Source organism: Amblyomma mixtum, chromosome 3 (genome assembly GCF_055824585.1).
Source record: "Amblyomma mixtum isolate Tamu chromosome 3, ASM5582458v1, whole genome shotgun sequence".
Taxonomy (NCBI): Eukaryota; Metazoa; Arthropoda; class Arachnida; order Ixodida; family Ixodidae; genus Amblyomma; species Amblyomma mixtum.
This window is the reverse complement of record NC_143014.1, coordinates 172145207-172162156: the sequence shown is the minus strand read 5'-3', so window position 1 is coordinate 172162156 and position 16950 is coordinate 172145207. Positions and strand designations below refer to the sequence as shown.

The window sequence follows — 16950 nt, the reverse complement described above, 5'->3', positions numbered from 1 at the left end:
ATGAATGCTTTTTATCTGATACTAACCTGGCCGTGCAATTGCTGATGTGCTCGGACAGAAAACAGCGGACATGACGAAAATCGAAAACTGCGAATGTAGACAAATTAATCCCTGAATATCTTTTTTTCCTAAAAAGCCAAACCCATTTCATCTGCACTCACATGCGGAGTTTTCAGAGCTAACAAAGCAGCATTCGCATGTGCACTATGTTAAAAAAAATTACTAAGTTTGTCGTCCCTTTGTATTCTATAGCCCTTGTTTAAAAGAAAAAAAAAAGCTGTGAAAGTGGTACGCTTGCTTTCATTCTCACCGAACTACTTCGAAGCCTGTACAGACACTCACACCAGTATCTACTCAGTAAAGAATAAAAAGCACATTGAGAACTGATCTCAAAATGTAGTTCGAAACCGGTTGTGAATTTAGCACGAAGTGATATCCGCACCAGCTGTTTAGCAGCTGTTGCAAGCAGCACAAAGAGCATCCGGTGGGGCAAAATATGCGAAGGAACGAAGTAACTCTGTGCGAAGCTGGAAACCACAAAGAAATAAGTATTGTAAATAAAAACTTTCCTTGTTTTTCTGCAGCCCTGCAGTGGAAGCGGCGTTTCCGAGCGGTTCATGGAATTCATGTTACCGTTTTCCTGCAGTAAAAAAAGAAACAGTGAATACCAGTATACTGCAAATAAAATGACAAAAACAGGTCAGCGTGTAAGACATTGCGAGTAACCTAATGAAAGAAACTGAAGGGACTTGAAATGAAATTAAGTAAAATATGTCTTTAATTCCACGCGAAAATGAATAATGTGAATAGTCCGACAGGCCTTGTCCAGAATCGGCAGTTACTTTGAGAACACGTGTACGTTTCCTAATGGTTGGAAGCCGGCCAGGAAACGCACATGTTCCAAGCGGATTTCGACGCTACGTGCAAGAGCTGCTGCACACCTGTCGATGTGCCGCCCAGGTGTACTGCTTCCATGGACGCCGGGGTGCTCTTTACATGCGATCGTGTTAGGCACAGCATGACTAATGTAGGCGGAGGCAGAAATCAGATTTTGCGAAACTTGTCGTGTATGCGCCTGTGGTTTTCTGATGGGGTAGTTATGTAGCATAGAGCTAGTTGCTTACGGTTGCTATCAAGGGGTACAGTACTTCTAGAAGGCACATCAGATATAACAAGATGAACAGTGCGGCTGGTCAGTGCGAAAACCAGCGCATTGTTTCGTCTCTTGGTCTGCTTCGTCCTGTGTAAGCGCTGTTTTCACCACAAAACATCATATTTAAATTTTAACGGCTGAAATTGCCATTTTGATTCTCCACATGTGCACAAGGACCGAATCACGTGTGAGAAAAACATTTTCTCATTTGCTTTCTTTTGTGGCGCAGATTGTCCACTTACCACTGACAGTAACCCAACTGTGCTTGCTTTGCCCAATCGTTTTTTCAAGGTAGAGCGGAACTGACAATCCGCAGTTAAGAGAGACAAATGACATTTGCTTCCAGAGAGTTGGTACGTCGAGAAAACGCCAACCATGCTTTATTATACGGGAACAGATCGACAATTTTTTTTTCTGTCTGGCTCACTCTTCCTCTTTGTGGTGGTCTTTCCCTAAAAGAGTCGCGGTGCATGTTTCGTGAGCCCGACTTGCCCTTTCTCACCCTTTTCCAAATGTCAAATATTTTATTGCGGTCAGTTTTCAACTCACGGCCTTTCTGATTGCTCCCAGGTTTGCTGACGTTCGTAAACTGCAAGAGTGTCAAGCTGGCGATGAAAGTCCAGGACATCTTCACAACAGCCAAACTGGCTGCGCTGGCACTTATCATCGTCACAGGCATGGTTCGGATTGCGCAAGGTTAGTATTTCAAAGAATGTATTGTTGGCGTCCCTGCGCTTTTATTTTGGTGCAGATCTATAAGAGCGTGCGGATAAAGGTGGCAAAATGTTAACTGCGTTTATGTCGAGCGTATTCCGCCGTGATTAAAGCACGATTACTTCACCACATGCACAGAAAAATGAAATTTACGCTGAATACTGGTAGGCGTTCCCCGAATGTGTTACAATAGTCTCGCTGCACAAACTAGAAAATAGGTTTGGTTTGGTTTATGGGGTTTAACGTCCCAAAGCGACTAAGGCTATGAGAGACGCCGTAGTGGAGGGCTCCGGAAATTTCGACCACCTGGGGTTCTTTAACGTGCACTCTAAAAAAAAAGGTAGTTGAGGTTACTACATTTTGGGGTAGTAACGACTGTCACATATATGACTACCTAGGTAGTAACTGTACGTAGTAACTGCAAGGTAGTAACATTTACTACCTCTCAGTAACTGTACGTAGTAACTGCGAGGTAGTAACATTTACTACCTCTCGAGAGAAAACACCTTAAGAAATAATGTAATGACTTTTCATATTAGAATCTTATGCATATAAGATAGTAATAGTGCAAAATAAGAGCCAAAAAAAAACTAGAGCAAAAACAAAAAAGAAAATTAAAAAAAAAATGCCTGCTTTCAGAAGGATTCGAACCGCCGACCTTTGACTTTCTGTCCTCAACTTGTTTCTATACTTTCTATCCTACCACGCTAACCACTACGCCACGCCACCAGACGTTAACTTGTCAACTTATGTGCCGTGATATGTGCAGCCACAGTTGTTTCTTGTTCTTTTCATTGCGTGTAAATGTAGCAGCAGCATCTACATTCTCGCACGGGACAACAATGTTGTTGAGAAGGACCTTTCAGTGGCTGATAGCCAATGACATAAGGAAATCTTCTGTTTTAACGAAAAAGAGTCTCTGCTGAGTTTTTATTGTCGAACGACATGAATACCTGACTTCGTGGTGACTTTCTAATGTGTCACAAGGAGTGCATGAACATGACATCAGCAACTCAACGCCCATTTTTGTGCATCTTGTAGTAAACCAGAAGGAAAAATGAGCACAAGTCAGGCACAATAGCTTGGGGTTGGTGAAAAAGTGCAATTAAGAAATCAAACTAAAGAATGGAACACATACGCGCTGCGTATATTGTATTGAAAACAAAAAACAGCACTGGCAATTTTGTTAATTTGCTGCCAATTAGGAAACCCTTTTCATTATATAAAAACATGGGGCATTGAGTAGCAATGTCACCGGGAATGTTAATATACGTATACATGTGCATATTCCGATCATCCATTTCCAGATCACGGTAGTAATGGATACTACCAGGGTTATAATGAGGTAGTACAAGTGTAGTAACTGCCAAAAAACGTAGTAACAGCAGAAGCTACTACCTTGTTACTGCTTAATTTTCTTTCGAGGTAGTAACAAGGTCGTAGCAACATAGTACATAGGTAGTAAGGGTTAAGAAAAGGTTGTAACAGCAGCCGTTACTACGTTTTCACTACCTTTTTTTCTAAGAGTGTGATAGAAGAACTTGTTGTTGGGCTAGTTGGTAGTTATTCATCATTAAAATCAAAGGCGCCAAACCATACACACACACACACACACACAGGAGAAGAAAGAAAGACGAGACATCGCACAGTACACGGACCTCTAGAATTTCTCCTCCAAAGAAATTCAACCGCCGCGGCTGGGTTCGAACCCGCGTCTTTCGGGTCAGCAGCCGAGCACCATAACCACTGAGCCACCGCGGCGGCACAAACTAGAAAATAATAAAAGAAAGAGCGCCGGTTTAGTTGGTCCAGACTTTGAAATAGCAGTTTTCGTACTAAACTGCCAGCACTCACTACGGGAGAACTGCGAGAACTAATTTTTTATCACCGTGCTAGTTTTGAATTTACCGATAGCTTTTAATAAACTATATCTGTTTTAAAAGGGATGATTAGCGATCGTTCACGGTCACTGACACAGACGCCACCTTTTCTTCACATCTGCCAGGCTTGGCACCAGCCTGCTATATTGGTTGATTTGATATTCTGCGTATGATCCTAAATTTATGAAGAATGCAGTCGTCCGAAAAGATGCAAACATTGGCGTCACTATACAAAAGAAAATTGATAGATGCCAAGACCGCGCCCTGTATCACCGATGAGGAAATTCCAACGCGGGTTGAGAACTGACAACCATACATTCTCACAGATCAAGGAGGTAAGATTTAGTCCCGCTTGTAATTGTATTAGTTACTGATAGGTTAAGAAGTGTGCTAAGTAAATTAATGGGGGTGGGATGCAAGGCCGAATGATTTTGGTAAAGGGACAAATATGTCGACCTGTCCGTTTTTGCCGATAATCGATGTTAAGTCAAGAACGATTTCTTGTAATGTCGCAGAGAGACCCATCCAAAAGCTGGGTTGATTAGCATGAATAATGTTCTCTCCTTTAATAAAATCGGGATGCTTTCAAAAATGATGGCAGTTAAAGAAAGGTGAGGCTTTGGCCATTTACCAGTCGTTCGATATATCTTGCAATAAGCGGTAAATATTTGGACGCCCATTTTGGTGCATCCTTTACTTTGGGACGCCATCAGAGCCATATTATTTTTCCCATCAACTTTTAGTAATAAGGAAACTGTTCGCGGTTTCGACAGTGTGATTAATCTAGCTTTTTGTTTTTCTCGTTGCCCTGAACGAATGTTTCCAGCTACATGTCCTTTTGGTTCTTATCGGTACGAGCCAGGCTAGTGCTTTGCCGTGTAGCGTTTATCTTTCAAAGGCTGCAGTGCAAAACCTCCGCATTGCGCAGTCGCACTCTGCTTGTTCTTGCGACATCTCTGCAGCGCCCCGAAGCGTATGTCTAGTTTTCCTGCTGCCTTCTCATCGAAGCTGTATTGCCGGCGTCCCTGACACAGGGGCGTACTGCGCCGCTTTGCGCTTCGAACTTAGGCGTCGGCCGCGCGTAGCCGCACAGCTGCACGAAATGTGGCACTAAAGCGAGTGACTTATGGGACAAGCCCCGGAGGCTTCCTGAAATATATAGTGCCACGTTGACGTTCTTTGTGTGTCTCGCTTTCGTTGAATGATCTGCCGAACGTTTTAGTCGAAACTGCCTACACTCTAAACAGAAAGGCGTAAAAAGGGAGTAAAGCTGACTTACTTTTTGCTCCCATATAGGAGTATTCATGTTTAGAGTGTGGGGTGTGTTAAACCACCGAATACACCGCTGTCAAAACCACCGTTACGACAGCAATTGTCTTCAATGCGCCTGCAGATACTGCTTCCGCGACGAGTGCGGTGTGGAGGCCAATAATCTTAAATCTTGAAGCTTAAATAACAAAATAGCAAAACAAAAACGAAAGGTAAGAAAGCCTGTAACACTAACGATTCCCTCCAAATACACGTTACATAAAGCATTTTTGAAAAGACAATGATAAAAAAAGGAACATTGTTCATTCACAGAAGTCACAGAATGGAGAATTGTGAAGTTGAACAGATAAAATTCTTAACTTCTAGATTAACTTAACTTTTAAAGTTAACTTTATAGATTAACCACAAAATTCTGTACTTCGCGCTTTTTCTTCAATGTTACATATTACCCCAATATCTATTTTACTGTGTAAATTCTATTCCTACGATATTCTACTTCCTGTGCAACATTTTTTTTGCTTTTCTTTTATTTATGCTTGCTGTAAAACCGTTCTCTTTTTACGTTTCGTGTATGTCCCTCCTGCTTGGGCTTCGGCCTGCAGTATTTCGTAAATAAAAACAGTAATAAATATGGGCTTGTCCATCAGTAAGTGTAACAATCTGTATGTTAGTGCTTGCGCATAAATAAACGAACGGGAGAAGAAACGAAACGAAGAAACGAACAACAATAAAGAGAGACACAGTCGGGCAAAAGGAATAAAAAACGAAAGCTTGCATACATAGTAGTGCTACCAATATACTTATTCACTAGCATAACATTAGCATACACGGAAAACTGAATTTTTCCTTTGAGCAGAAATAATTCTAATCGGCCCGCGTTAACACATTATCCCAAGACATGACAACTTCGTTGCATTTCAAATAAGTGCCTCTGCCGTTAAAAAGAAAAGTTGTTGTGAATTCGTACTGATAATTACTGTAGACTAGCAGTCTTTGTGACGTTTTGTTGGCTGAGCATTTCTTTTCTCTGTGCATTGTTGCAGTATACGGGACAAGTTTTAGACGTGTTCGATGGACTTCTGGTGAAGTGACGGTTTGCGGCACGCACAACCTGTATCCAAAACGACGGTACCAAGCTGGGAGCGAAAGTTTACATTAGACGAGTGTCGTATACCTTACGCCAGTGGAAGCATCCTTGGCATATTGGCATATTGTGAGTATAACGTCCCAAAGCGACTCAGGCTGTGAGGGACGCCGTAATGAAGGGCTCCGGAAATTTCGACCACCTGGGGTTCTTTAACGTGCACTGACAGCGCACAGCACACGGGCCTCTAGAATTTCGCCTTCATCGAAATTCAGCCGCCGCGGCCGGGATCGAACCCGCGTCTTTCGGGCCAGCAGCTGAGTGCCGTAACCACTGAGCCACCGCAGGCGGGGTACCAGTGGAAGCGAACAGCACAAAAATGAAAAGATGAAAAGCTTAGCTTCTTTGATCTGTTTTTCGTTGCTTTGTTTTTTCGATTCTTTTTTTCATCTTCTCCGTCTTTCTTTAAATCAACCTCGCTGCGAGTCGCAAAACATACTGTTGTTGTTTCCGAGTGAGGTATCTTCCAGAACGTGCGGGACTAAACATGACAGAATTAAAAAAAAATTCTCGGCGTTTATGATAAGCCGCCAGAACATAAGTCAAGCAGTTGCTACACGTGGCTGAGACAACGTGAAATTTATTGTTTCTCGAAAAAAAATCCCGAAATTACTGCCTTCTACTCGCACCTGACTCACCTAAAATCATTGTCATCGACGCTGGTGCAGTGCTGTTTGTCCTGAATTCTTAAAGCAATTTTAGTCAAGCGGAAGGGTCATCAAAATTTCTGCCCGCATTTGTGGTTGTAGCGTTCATCGCTCAACAGACCTTCTTCCAAATTGTGAACTTTTGTTTCTTTCTCCACATTGCGCTTTGGCAAGCCGTCAGTGGCGTTCGTTCAGACGAAAATCATATGCTGAGCGCCCTAGTCTCACAGGTTGCGTAGAATTTCTTAAAATGACAATTTATTAAACTATTAAAAGTGCGCGTAGTGTTACCACGGCATCTACGTTCACATCTGCTACGCCATAAGACGCACGAACTGCGCATATATTTAAAGATTGGCTGCGCCGCCATAATTAGGTGGGCTCTCAGTGGTGCAACAAAGCTGGCGTATCAATAACCAATAATGTCTGTTGCGGAAATGAAATTTTTGCGCATGAACCAAAATTACAGCACTTGGTCAGACAGTGCTAATTACGGCTGCGACGAGCTTGTATTTTTCGGAGGCATTTTTTTTTCTATTGCTTTGCGGTACAAGCGTTTACGGTCGTTGGAAAAAATGGATCAGCTCACCATAGAAACGTCACTTATTCGCCAGTACGGTCTTTCTGGCATTTCAACGATAGTCGAGTTCAGATTCATAGGCGTTGTTCACCACTTACTATTAGGCTGGTATTCACTTACCTGGTGCATCATGAAATCAAATAACTTCAATCGATTTTGTTTCTTGTTATTGTCCCTTAGCCTAAGAGGAAAAATGAGAGAATGGCTAAGGAACAACAGGGAGAACAACCAGAGGTAATTCTGGTCTGCTGCACCGCAAACGGATAAGAGGTGGAGAAATATAAGGAGCAAATAGAAAGAACAAGAATTTTAATTTAATGCACGCTCACAGAGTGGCCAGCACGGTGCACAGTCGACCGCTTCGCGTACTGGACTAGGTTTTAAGGCGAAAGCCTTTAATGCCTCATTGTTGTCGACAGAAGGTTGTCAGCAGAGGTGTCACGCTTTTTCTAGTCAGACCAGCAAAAAAAAAACTATTTGTGCACGATGGATTCGAACCACCATCCTTCCGTGCCGCAGCCGAGCGTGCTAATGGCTACGCTACTTGGCCAACACATATGTAGTTCTCCTTGCCTAGGACGCTGGAGAGTGTTTGCAGAAAGGCGTTGAATCAGACGGATGCCTCCTAAACGCCCTCCAGTGTCTCCAGCTTTTAAGATTCACAAACAAATGTGTACCTAATTAACATCTCGAGCACACATCAGTGACACAAGGAGCAACACCGCGCTAAAGGCTTTCGCCTCACCGCACTTTAGGTCAACAAAGTGCCCCCCTGAATTTTTTTAATCAGGCAGCGTGTTTCACAAAAAGGTGTTCGGCTTGACAGTTATTTTCTGCGTCGTGCTGTGCCTCTCGTCTTGCGGTGGCTGGGGTAGTTTAGAGTAGTTTGGCCACATCAGTACCTTAGTCTCATAAACGAAATAGCACTGCACCTGTGCCGTTCACTGATTGGTAGCGGCAGGACCTCACTAATTAGAAAGTATGCATAACGTAGATGCACAGTAGCCATGCACACAGTCGATAATAAACACGGGCCACATTAGGAGACCTTTCTGGCCGGCTCTTATTTTTTACTTTGCGTAGATTAGAGGTTCATTTGATTTTATTGATTTCTGCACCTTATAGCCTTTGCGTTTTGTGCTTTCCGAAGCCAAGGTGTCAGGTTTACCGCTGTATGCATTAATTTAGAAGACAAGTCATTTGTGGGCTGCCGGAAGGGGCTTTTGTGTACCCTAGTGACATTAAATGCGGTAATGCACCAGGTCACGTGGGGAGAAAGTAACAGGTGACTAATTATGTCTTTTTTTTTTTCTCGTTGCAGGAGAAGTTGGATACCTGCAGAACAGCTTCGCCGGAGAATACTCCGTGGGCGGCATCTCGCTCTCCTTTTATGCCGGCCTTTTTGCCTTTGGCGGGTGGTAAGTGAATAGATGGAAGGAACCGCTCCTCTAGAAAAACAGAATAGGCGCTAAACCTTGGTCTGCCGATTTGACTCCTTTTACCTCTTTCTCTGCGAATAAATAGCGAGAGAAAGCGCTGTGCAGGAGGCGCTTTTAAAAGTCAGAAGTTGTACGCGGGGTTTAACACTCCGAAGCTGTTTGTGGGCTGTGAGAGACTCCTTAGTGCAGGGCTCCTGATTTATTCCAACCACCCGGGGTTCTTCAACTTGCCCCGACATCGCGCAGCGCACGCGAGTTTTTGCATTTCGCCTCTACCGAAAGGCTGCGCACCATCTCGGCGGGCTAACAAAACAGTTCGATGCTAGTGAAGTGGTCTGTGCAATTATTTATACCTTGTGAACCTCAAAGGATGAATCCTGCCGCGCCTCCGCGTTGGGCGTGATTTTACACTGATGCAATTTGATACGAGCAAATTGGAGCACTTGGAGCAGTGCCCTACGTCTGCTATTATGCACTGATCTGACCACACGCGCACTAAAGGGAAATGGTAAAAAAAAATGCCGGGGACCAAACTTGGCCTGAATTCAAAAGAGAAGTCCAATAGAGGTTGCCCTTATCTGCTGTTGGCAGAACCGCAATATATATGCCTGTTGTGACTACGGTTCTACTGCCCACCCTTCCGCACATGAAAGCACGTGCGCAGGTATTTTGTTGAGCGCTGAACGTGAACTGAGTTTAAAAAGCTGCTGCTTCTCTCTTCGCTATTATTTTCCTTTTATGGCTGCAGTTACGCCCAGATAAAGGTAACAAAAATCTTCATAGCTAAGGTAGCGGAATGTTGGTAAGATAACATGCTACGATAAAAAAAAAATATATGTATGGAAGCCAGGGCACCTTATCGAGCCCGTATTCCGGTTTGCGGTTGTCGTTGTTCTGTGAGAAGCATGCAAATTCGGACTCCGCCTTGTCGACAAGACAGGATTACGCGCTGAATTAAAAGGAAAACGTGCGTAGCTATGCTGCATGTCACCGCTTGAATCAAGTGGCAGAACAAGCGTGGCACTTACGAAAATGTTGCAGCGACCGAAAGTGTTTTACATTACTAATTCTTGCGGTCTCAAGCAAGGACGAGGGAGAGTGAAGGGGAAGATAGGGAGAGGAGATGCAACTAATTATCGGTGTCAGGTGGGCTGGTCTACGCGGGGAAAGAGGTTGGATAGGGGGCATGAAAGAAAAAAGCTGTTATTCATAACCGAATGAAGATAGTCTTTCTATTAAACTCGGTTGTCTGCCCACCGATGGGCTGAAAAGTTAGGCGCAGTTTAATGAGGGCGGTGCCATAACGGTCGACGGAGCAGAAGTATTCTGCCATACATGTTCGTCTCATGCGACGAGGGCTGAACACTAAACCTCAGGCGGTCATTGCCGCAAAACCTTAAAAATGTTTCAAAAACACTTCTAGGCCACCGATGGTAAACACCACTGAGCCAGAAGGAGCGGTGAAGATGATTCATCTTCTATAATACATCCTAAACCAGAGGTTGGTAAAGATGTTAGCTCTACAAGACAAGGGCTAGCTACCACAATGTGGGATAAAAATTAAATAAGTGAATTTAATTGGACGGTGCGAAGAAAAATGTCGCATTGTATAAGAAACTCGCCTAACGAAAAGCGTGCTCACTCTTAGGGGCACGTAACCGGGGTTTATTTCTGTCGACCTAGCGTCTTGCGGAGAACTTAAAAGATGGAATTTGCACTTCGCGTTCAGTGCTACATAAGTGTTTTCGCTAGCTCCGTAATAAAAAGTTCGGATATAAGCAGCGTAATTTCAGCTCTTTGAACAAGTTAAATCAAATCAAATCAAATCTTTATTTACATCATCCAGATGTTAGGGGCGCAGACAGAAAGCTCTCACTGGAGCTTGATTGCGCGCCTGCGCCCCCGTACAAGGTTTCAAGGTTTGTTTAATTACATATATTGTTCTATATGTAATATGTATTGTTCTATATTGTTACATATATGTTCTATTCGGTTAGCCGGTATTTGCACAAAAATAAAAAAAATGTGGGATATCTTTCCAGAACAGAAGAGAATGTGTTTAACGTCACAGAGCTAAACTTTGTTCTGCAAAAAAGGACATTGGTGAATGAAGGCTTGGAAGCACTTTCGAGCATTTGCAGTTCTTCAATGCTCAATTTAGTCTCGGTATATGTGTCGTATTCTCTTTTATTCGGCTCCACCAAAACGCGGGCGCCCAGCTTCACGTTGAGGAGCCGTGTACATCGCTGAAGCTGGGATATGATTATGGGCTTACTAGCGAAAATGAAGCTACCAGAAAAAAAAAGTTATATCTTTCCACCGTCGGGAAAATGCGGAGGAGTCTAGCAAAAGTGGTTTGACTGCTGTGAGTGATAGCGCTGGATGTAAATGATGATAATGACGTAAAGCGTTTATTTGTTCCAATAAGACGTTTGCCCCGTCAGGGAGCGGCCCTCAGGGCAGGGCACCGGCTAACTCACCCAAAGAAAACGCAATAAGCAGATGGAGTGGCACGTGACCTAGGTAAAGGTATAAAGGAGAGCTATAACAAGTGTTCCTTGTAAAGGCAGGGACTGCAGCAGTAACTTGCAAGGTTCCACGCTTCGCTTTGGCGTAATTAACTTCGCTGAGACGTAGCCTCGAGGTGGTAAGCCACGCTCTTGAGTAAAAAACAAAACAAAAACAAATTGATCTATTCCGCCTGTCACAGTGCGGAATGGATGGACTCTGGTTGTGGGACATTCTCGTCTCGAATGCCAGTGGACACTTTTGCTTCCGTGCAGTGGCAGATTGTGTGTATCGTAGACTCGTGTGCTTTACAGTAGTGCGCGTAGGTCACATTGCGCGACTCGGAGAACTCAAAACATCTGCACCCACGGCGGTGGCTCAGTGGCTGTAGAGTTTGACTGGGCTGCTGATGTCAGAGTCGCGGGTTCGAACCCCGGCCACAGTGCCTTGATTTCAATGGAACCGAAATGGAAAAGACACCCGTGTGCCTTGCGATACGACTGCAAGGTAATGAATCTCAGGCGGTTGAAATCAACCTGCAGCCCTCCTCCCGTTCCAGCCCACCACATACAAACTTTTGAGTGCACGCAAAATTATTTTGAACCGTATCTAGGTGCTCCGGCCCATCCCATAATTCTGTGAGGGTTTGGGAAATAAACCTGTCAACCATTTGGGAAAAACACCCAAACAGAGGCCTCTTCTCGCTTCATCAAAACCGCGCACACTCGAAGGATTCCCGGCTGCTGTTCTAGGACTCTTGTACGCTGCGAGAGGCGTGGCGTCTTCTTGTGTTTGACCGATTGAAAATACTGCTTACATTTTTTTTATTCTAAATTCAAAGTTCCCGGTTACATCACGTATCTTTGAACTCTGCTTTGGTGACAGTTTCTTCAATAAACGACCAAAGCCCACATATGTGTGGGTTAAGTGTTCCAGTTAAGGTTTTATTCTTCTGATGATTTAATTGTTTTTTTTGTTTGTTTACTGGAGTTTAACGTCCCAAAGCGACTCAGGCTATGAGGAATCTCGTAGTGAAGGGCTCCGGAAATTTCGTCCGCCGCCAGTACCGCCACCACAGTACCGCCACCGCGGCCGGGATCGAACCCGCGTGGTGATTTGATGCTAGAAATTATTTCAGATGGCCTTTAAGCGCTATAATCCTCAAAGTAATTGGACCTCTTCGTTTAGTTAGTTTACAGGCAGGAAAGGGCTGTGTCGTCACCCAAGGCTCACGTGCAGCTTTCTGACGTTAAACCCACTGATCACATCAAACCAGCGCTAGTCGGTAATTATGGTGGGCGCTTGTGATCTCAGCGGTTTCCTTGAAGGAATAGTGAGCTTTCTAGTCGCTTCAGTTTATGCTCTGGAGCCTATTCTTTACATGTCCACATTGTTGAACCGATATCAGCACGTAATTATGATAAGGCTATGTTTGATAATTTTAAACTGGTTTAGGCTGTTGGCATGGGCATTCGACGTTGCCAGAAAAAATAACTCATAGTTTTGCAGCGATATTTAGCTTGCTTGATGGATTCGATCGGCCAACCTCTCTTCATTTATATAACCACCCCCGTTATCCGTTCTTATAACCATTTCCTTTTTATGCCCTGAGGCAGTAAAAACCGCAAAAAAAAACCGCTGGTCAGAGCACACGCTCATGTAATTCTGTGCTCCGGTACTGGCTTTTCTTTTGCATTTGGCCATTTGACAATCGGTGACCGTATGCACTATTTGGTGTGATACAGCTTATGAGTGGAGTACCACTTTACGCTGTGTGTTAAAAGTCATGACAGAATTTGGATGTCTGAGACAAGCCTCAGCGGTCTGGATTCCTGGCATTCGAGGAAATAAAATGATTTTACTGCCCAAATGATAAAGCTGCAATTTTATTAGAGCAATCTGGTATAATAATTAAATCCGGCCGTACTTGATACAGCACGTTTAAAAGCTCAAACGTTTCCATCCTTTGCGCGGTGGAGAACGACAACTACCAGCAACAATAAGAATATAAAGTTAAAGTAAACACTTGCCTATATTATAAATATTATTAGCAGTTCTTAAACTCCATTAACAGAGGACGTTTTCGCTCCTATTTTTCCAGGAATTATTTGAACTATGTCTCCGAGGAGCTCAAGGATCCAAACAAGTGAGTTTGTTTTTGCTTTCATGAAGTTTCGTCAACGTTAGCTAATAATGAAGTCCCAGCGAGTACCCAGATATAGGGTAATGTGCATTCGTTAAACTCTGAGATCGCCATTTCAGCGAAAGTAATGAATGTGACATGAAGGTAATCTTGATTCGTCTAAGGCAATCAACGTGAACGCATTATGTGTCCCATGCTTCCAGACAAGGAGCAGGCAGGTCAAGAGATTAAAAGTGCTATGAAAGTAAGGCGTAGTTATTTTGAAGTGCCTGTTGAAACGATTAAGACGAAATAACTTTTATCGCTATTAGAGAAATGAAAAAAATGTGAGAGAGAAGTTAACAACACGTGCCAACAATACTTCACAACGACCAAGACGGGTTCCTTAATCGCTTGAACGTTTGATCAAGCGCCATGACCACGCCACAACTCACGATTGGGCTTTGCACATTCGATGTCTTTGCACGTGTCGACGCTCGGCATTTTGCTTCGTAACCACGACTTGGGAGCATCGAGTTTGCTAAACCAGCGTATTCACCTTCCTTGCCTTTTCTTTTCTTGGGGTCTTCTTGTATTAGGCTTATACTTTCGTGCTGAGTTTTCTCTGCAGCATTGGTAATTTATGTGTAATGGCGCGTTTCGTTTTCCATGTGCAGCGCCTTCGACGTGACTTGCGTACTCGCACGGCGGATTCGAATCTCTTCGTAATCTGCATTTAGTTAGTTTCTGCTTGCTGAGCTGACTGCGGGCACATATTTTGCATAAGAAAGCGATGAAAGCGAAAGTGAAAGTTTAAAAGAAAACCCAGAGTGTTGTTGGGTTAACGCGTCACGGCTTCTGCTCAGTAGCAAGAAGTGAAGGACGGTTTTCGACATCCAGGGAGCTTTGAACTTATTTAGAGAAAAGACGCGCATACATATTAGAAGAATAAAAACGGTAGCCGACTGCAGAAAGACAGAGAGGAATGAATTTGGACGCGAAGATCTTCGAATTTTAAATGCTGCGTGGTTTGCTTTACTTATCTCAGTTTTTTCTATGACACTTTTAGTGGAGTGCGCAGTAGTGGCGTTCGGGCGGTGTCACTTTGGCTCACATTTACTAATTTATTTCAGAATTTTGAATAGCAAACTGTAGAATATCTGACGCTGAGAGCTTCATAACGCAGTGGAAGGAGGAGTGGAAGGTGCCCATATATAGTTTTTCCAAATTGCCACTGGAGTTGCATAATGAAATAAAAAAAAATAAAAACAAATAAACTGCGACGTACGTTTTTGTCATAAAGGGGTTGTCACGAGAAAAAGTTCAGTGTAGAATGTGCAGGCATCTTCACGCGTAGAGAGCAGAAATTCTGAAGACCAGAACACACGAAAGAATATAAACAACGGACCTTATTTTTTTGACGCGCAAACAGCACAAAACTTCCTAACCCTTTTTTTCGGGGAGAGTCAGACTCATCCGCAGCTTTACTAGAGAAAGTTCACGAAATTTGCCAATGAGGTCGCCCCTCTACTTAGGGTGAATGGGTGCTTTCCGAGGGCTGTGCGATGGTCGTCTAGTTCGGATACGACGGTCCGAACCCGGGCCATTGTAGCAATCATCGCCGACCAAGTCAACGTGCACCCAGACAGCCGGGGCCACGCTTGAGCCACCAGCCCGCACAAGATGACTTAGGGAGCTAGAGCGCAGATAAGGACGCACTTTACAGAAACAGTTTCCTACCCTGCTGACTTCCTCGCATTAGTGCGTTCGCTAAGCGAGTATCAAATATGCCGCTGCCCTGCGGGTAACCATAATCGGGAAATATCTGCCCGCTGGGATGCTGTTGCATTGACGTTGTTAATTTTTTTTGCCTGATTTATGTTGCTTTCCTTTTCTCTTTTTCAGAAACCTCCCGAGAGCTATCTATATTGGCATTACCCTTGTGACAGTCGTTTACGTATTGGCCAATGTAGCCTACTTTACAGCAGTTTCTCCCCAAGAAATGCTTGCATCCCCAGCTGTTGCTGTGGTACGTTGTGTCGCACTTTTTACTAAATTGAGGTTTTTGTCATTCATCTAGGGATGCCAAAAATTGGTATTGCAGGAACAGGTCAAAAGTTTGCCCGAACAGCATGGCATTAATCCCAGAAGACTGCGTTCATACTTTGCTGTTATTAATTTGTTTTGTACACTTTACGCGTCATCTTCAAACAAGATGTTCACTGAGCTTCTGAGACAGCCGTATGTCATGCGAGCTTTTCAGAGCTTGATATTCTGCGGATGTCGCAGCTGGTTAGGTTGTTAGGCGCTGACAATTATCGGTGGTAGCCATTAGGTCTCCGTTTTCCTCCGAGCAAACTTGCTCCGCCGGTCACCTAATTGGGCATAACGGAATGCGCTCTCGACAGCCATGTTATTTGCATTCTATCCGTCCAAGCAACCCACTTTTGTGGATGCAAAGAACTATTCTTTCTGTAATTTGCGCTGTCGCCTCGTGTGCGCGATGGCTTGCTGTGGTAGTTACAGTTAGTACTATCTTTGCGCTTCATTGAATAATTTATCTCTGATTAAACTTGCTCTGTGAACGGCTAGTTAATTCTTTCTTTTCTTTCTTTCCCCTACACTTGTGTTTGTTCCTCAAGCCCATTGCTCTATACCAAATGATTGTGTACAGAACAAAAGCATGCGTTTACAAGAATTCTTTATTGCGCAGTTTATCTCAGCTACTCACTGTTCTCGCCAGCAGTAGTTCTCTATATTAAATGACATTTCTTTTTCTTGTATCGCAATATTATTTATGCGTTAATTTCTAGGCTTTCAGAATCAAAGGAAACCAGTTGATCCAGGTCGGCAATACGAGCGGCCAGCAGTCTGCATTTGTGGCGAGGTCGCTCGTGGCTAAGCACATTAGACTGCTCACCATTCAGTTTTAAAACAAAGTCTGGGCCCATGGGCAATATATGCAGTGCAGAGAAGAGCATTTGCGGCTCTTAAAGCATTATAGAAGCAGCAACCATACTGAGTGCCATTCAGGCTACGGTGTTGGTATGCGGTGATTTGTGCGTGTATAGCACACCAGCCTTCGATCGCTGGTGTGCCATAATTTCAAAGAAATCCATCATGTCTTCTTTTTCCCGAACTGCACCAGCTCCGGGCTACCCCGACTGGCCATATGCTGCATGCAATGTGCATGTCCCTGGAACACTGTGTACTTGAATATGTAGTAAATATGTTCTTGTAAAGCAGAAATTTCTTGTGCTTTTTTGTGTGTACCTCTGCAGCTGTTCTGTAAAACTGCGATGTCCATCTTATTCATTGGTTTCAATACCCTAAGCGCTGATAAGGACGTTTTCGTAAAAAAAAAAGAGGGGGGGGGGGGGGGGGCATACAAGCAGTACAATACATCAAAACGTCCAGTTAGCAGGAGAGAATGAGTGACAAGTTTAATGTACAAATTTACGCGCATAAGAGCAAATAAAAAAATGTACGTAGGT

The 16950-nt window shown here is 43.7% G+C and overlaps 1 protein-coding gene across 2 annotated transcripts in view; it reads left to right on the top strand.

Annotated features, from left to right (window-relative positions):
- Positions 1-16950, top strand: part of LOC149352723 (large neutral amino acids transporter small subunit 2-like) — a 93450-nt gene that overhangs the window by 33197 nt on the left and 43303 nt on the right. For both annotated transcript variants that reach the window (XR_016290840.1, XM_089581927.1), the window contains exons 2-5: positions 1724-1849; positions 8709-8805; positions 13436-13480; positions 15362-15485. Coding sequence is in view for 1 of the 2 variants with exons in the window: in XM_089581927.1 (XP_089438053.1) it covers positions 1724-1849; positions 8709-8805; positions 13436-13480; positions 15362-15485 (392 nt within the window). In the remaining variant the exon portion in view is untranslated. The remainder of the gene's footprint in view (positions 1-1723; positions 1850-8708; positions 8806-13435; positions 13481-15361; positions 15486-16950) is intronic.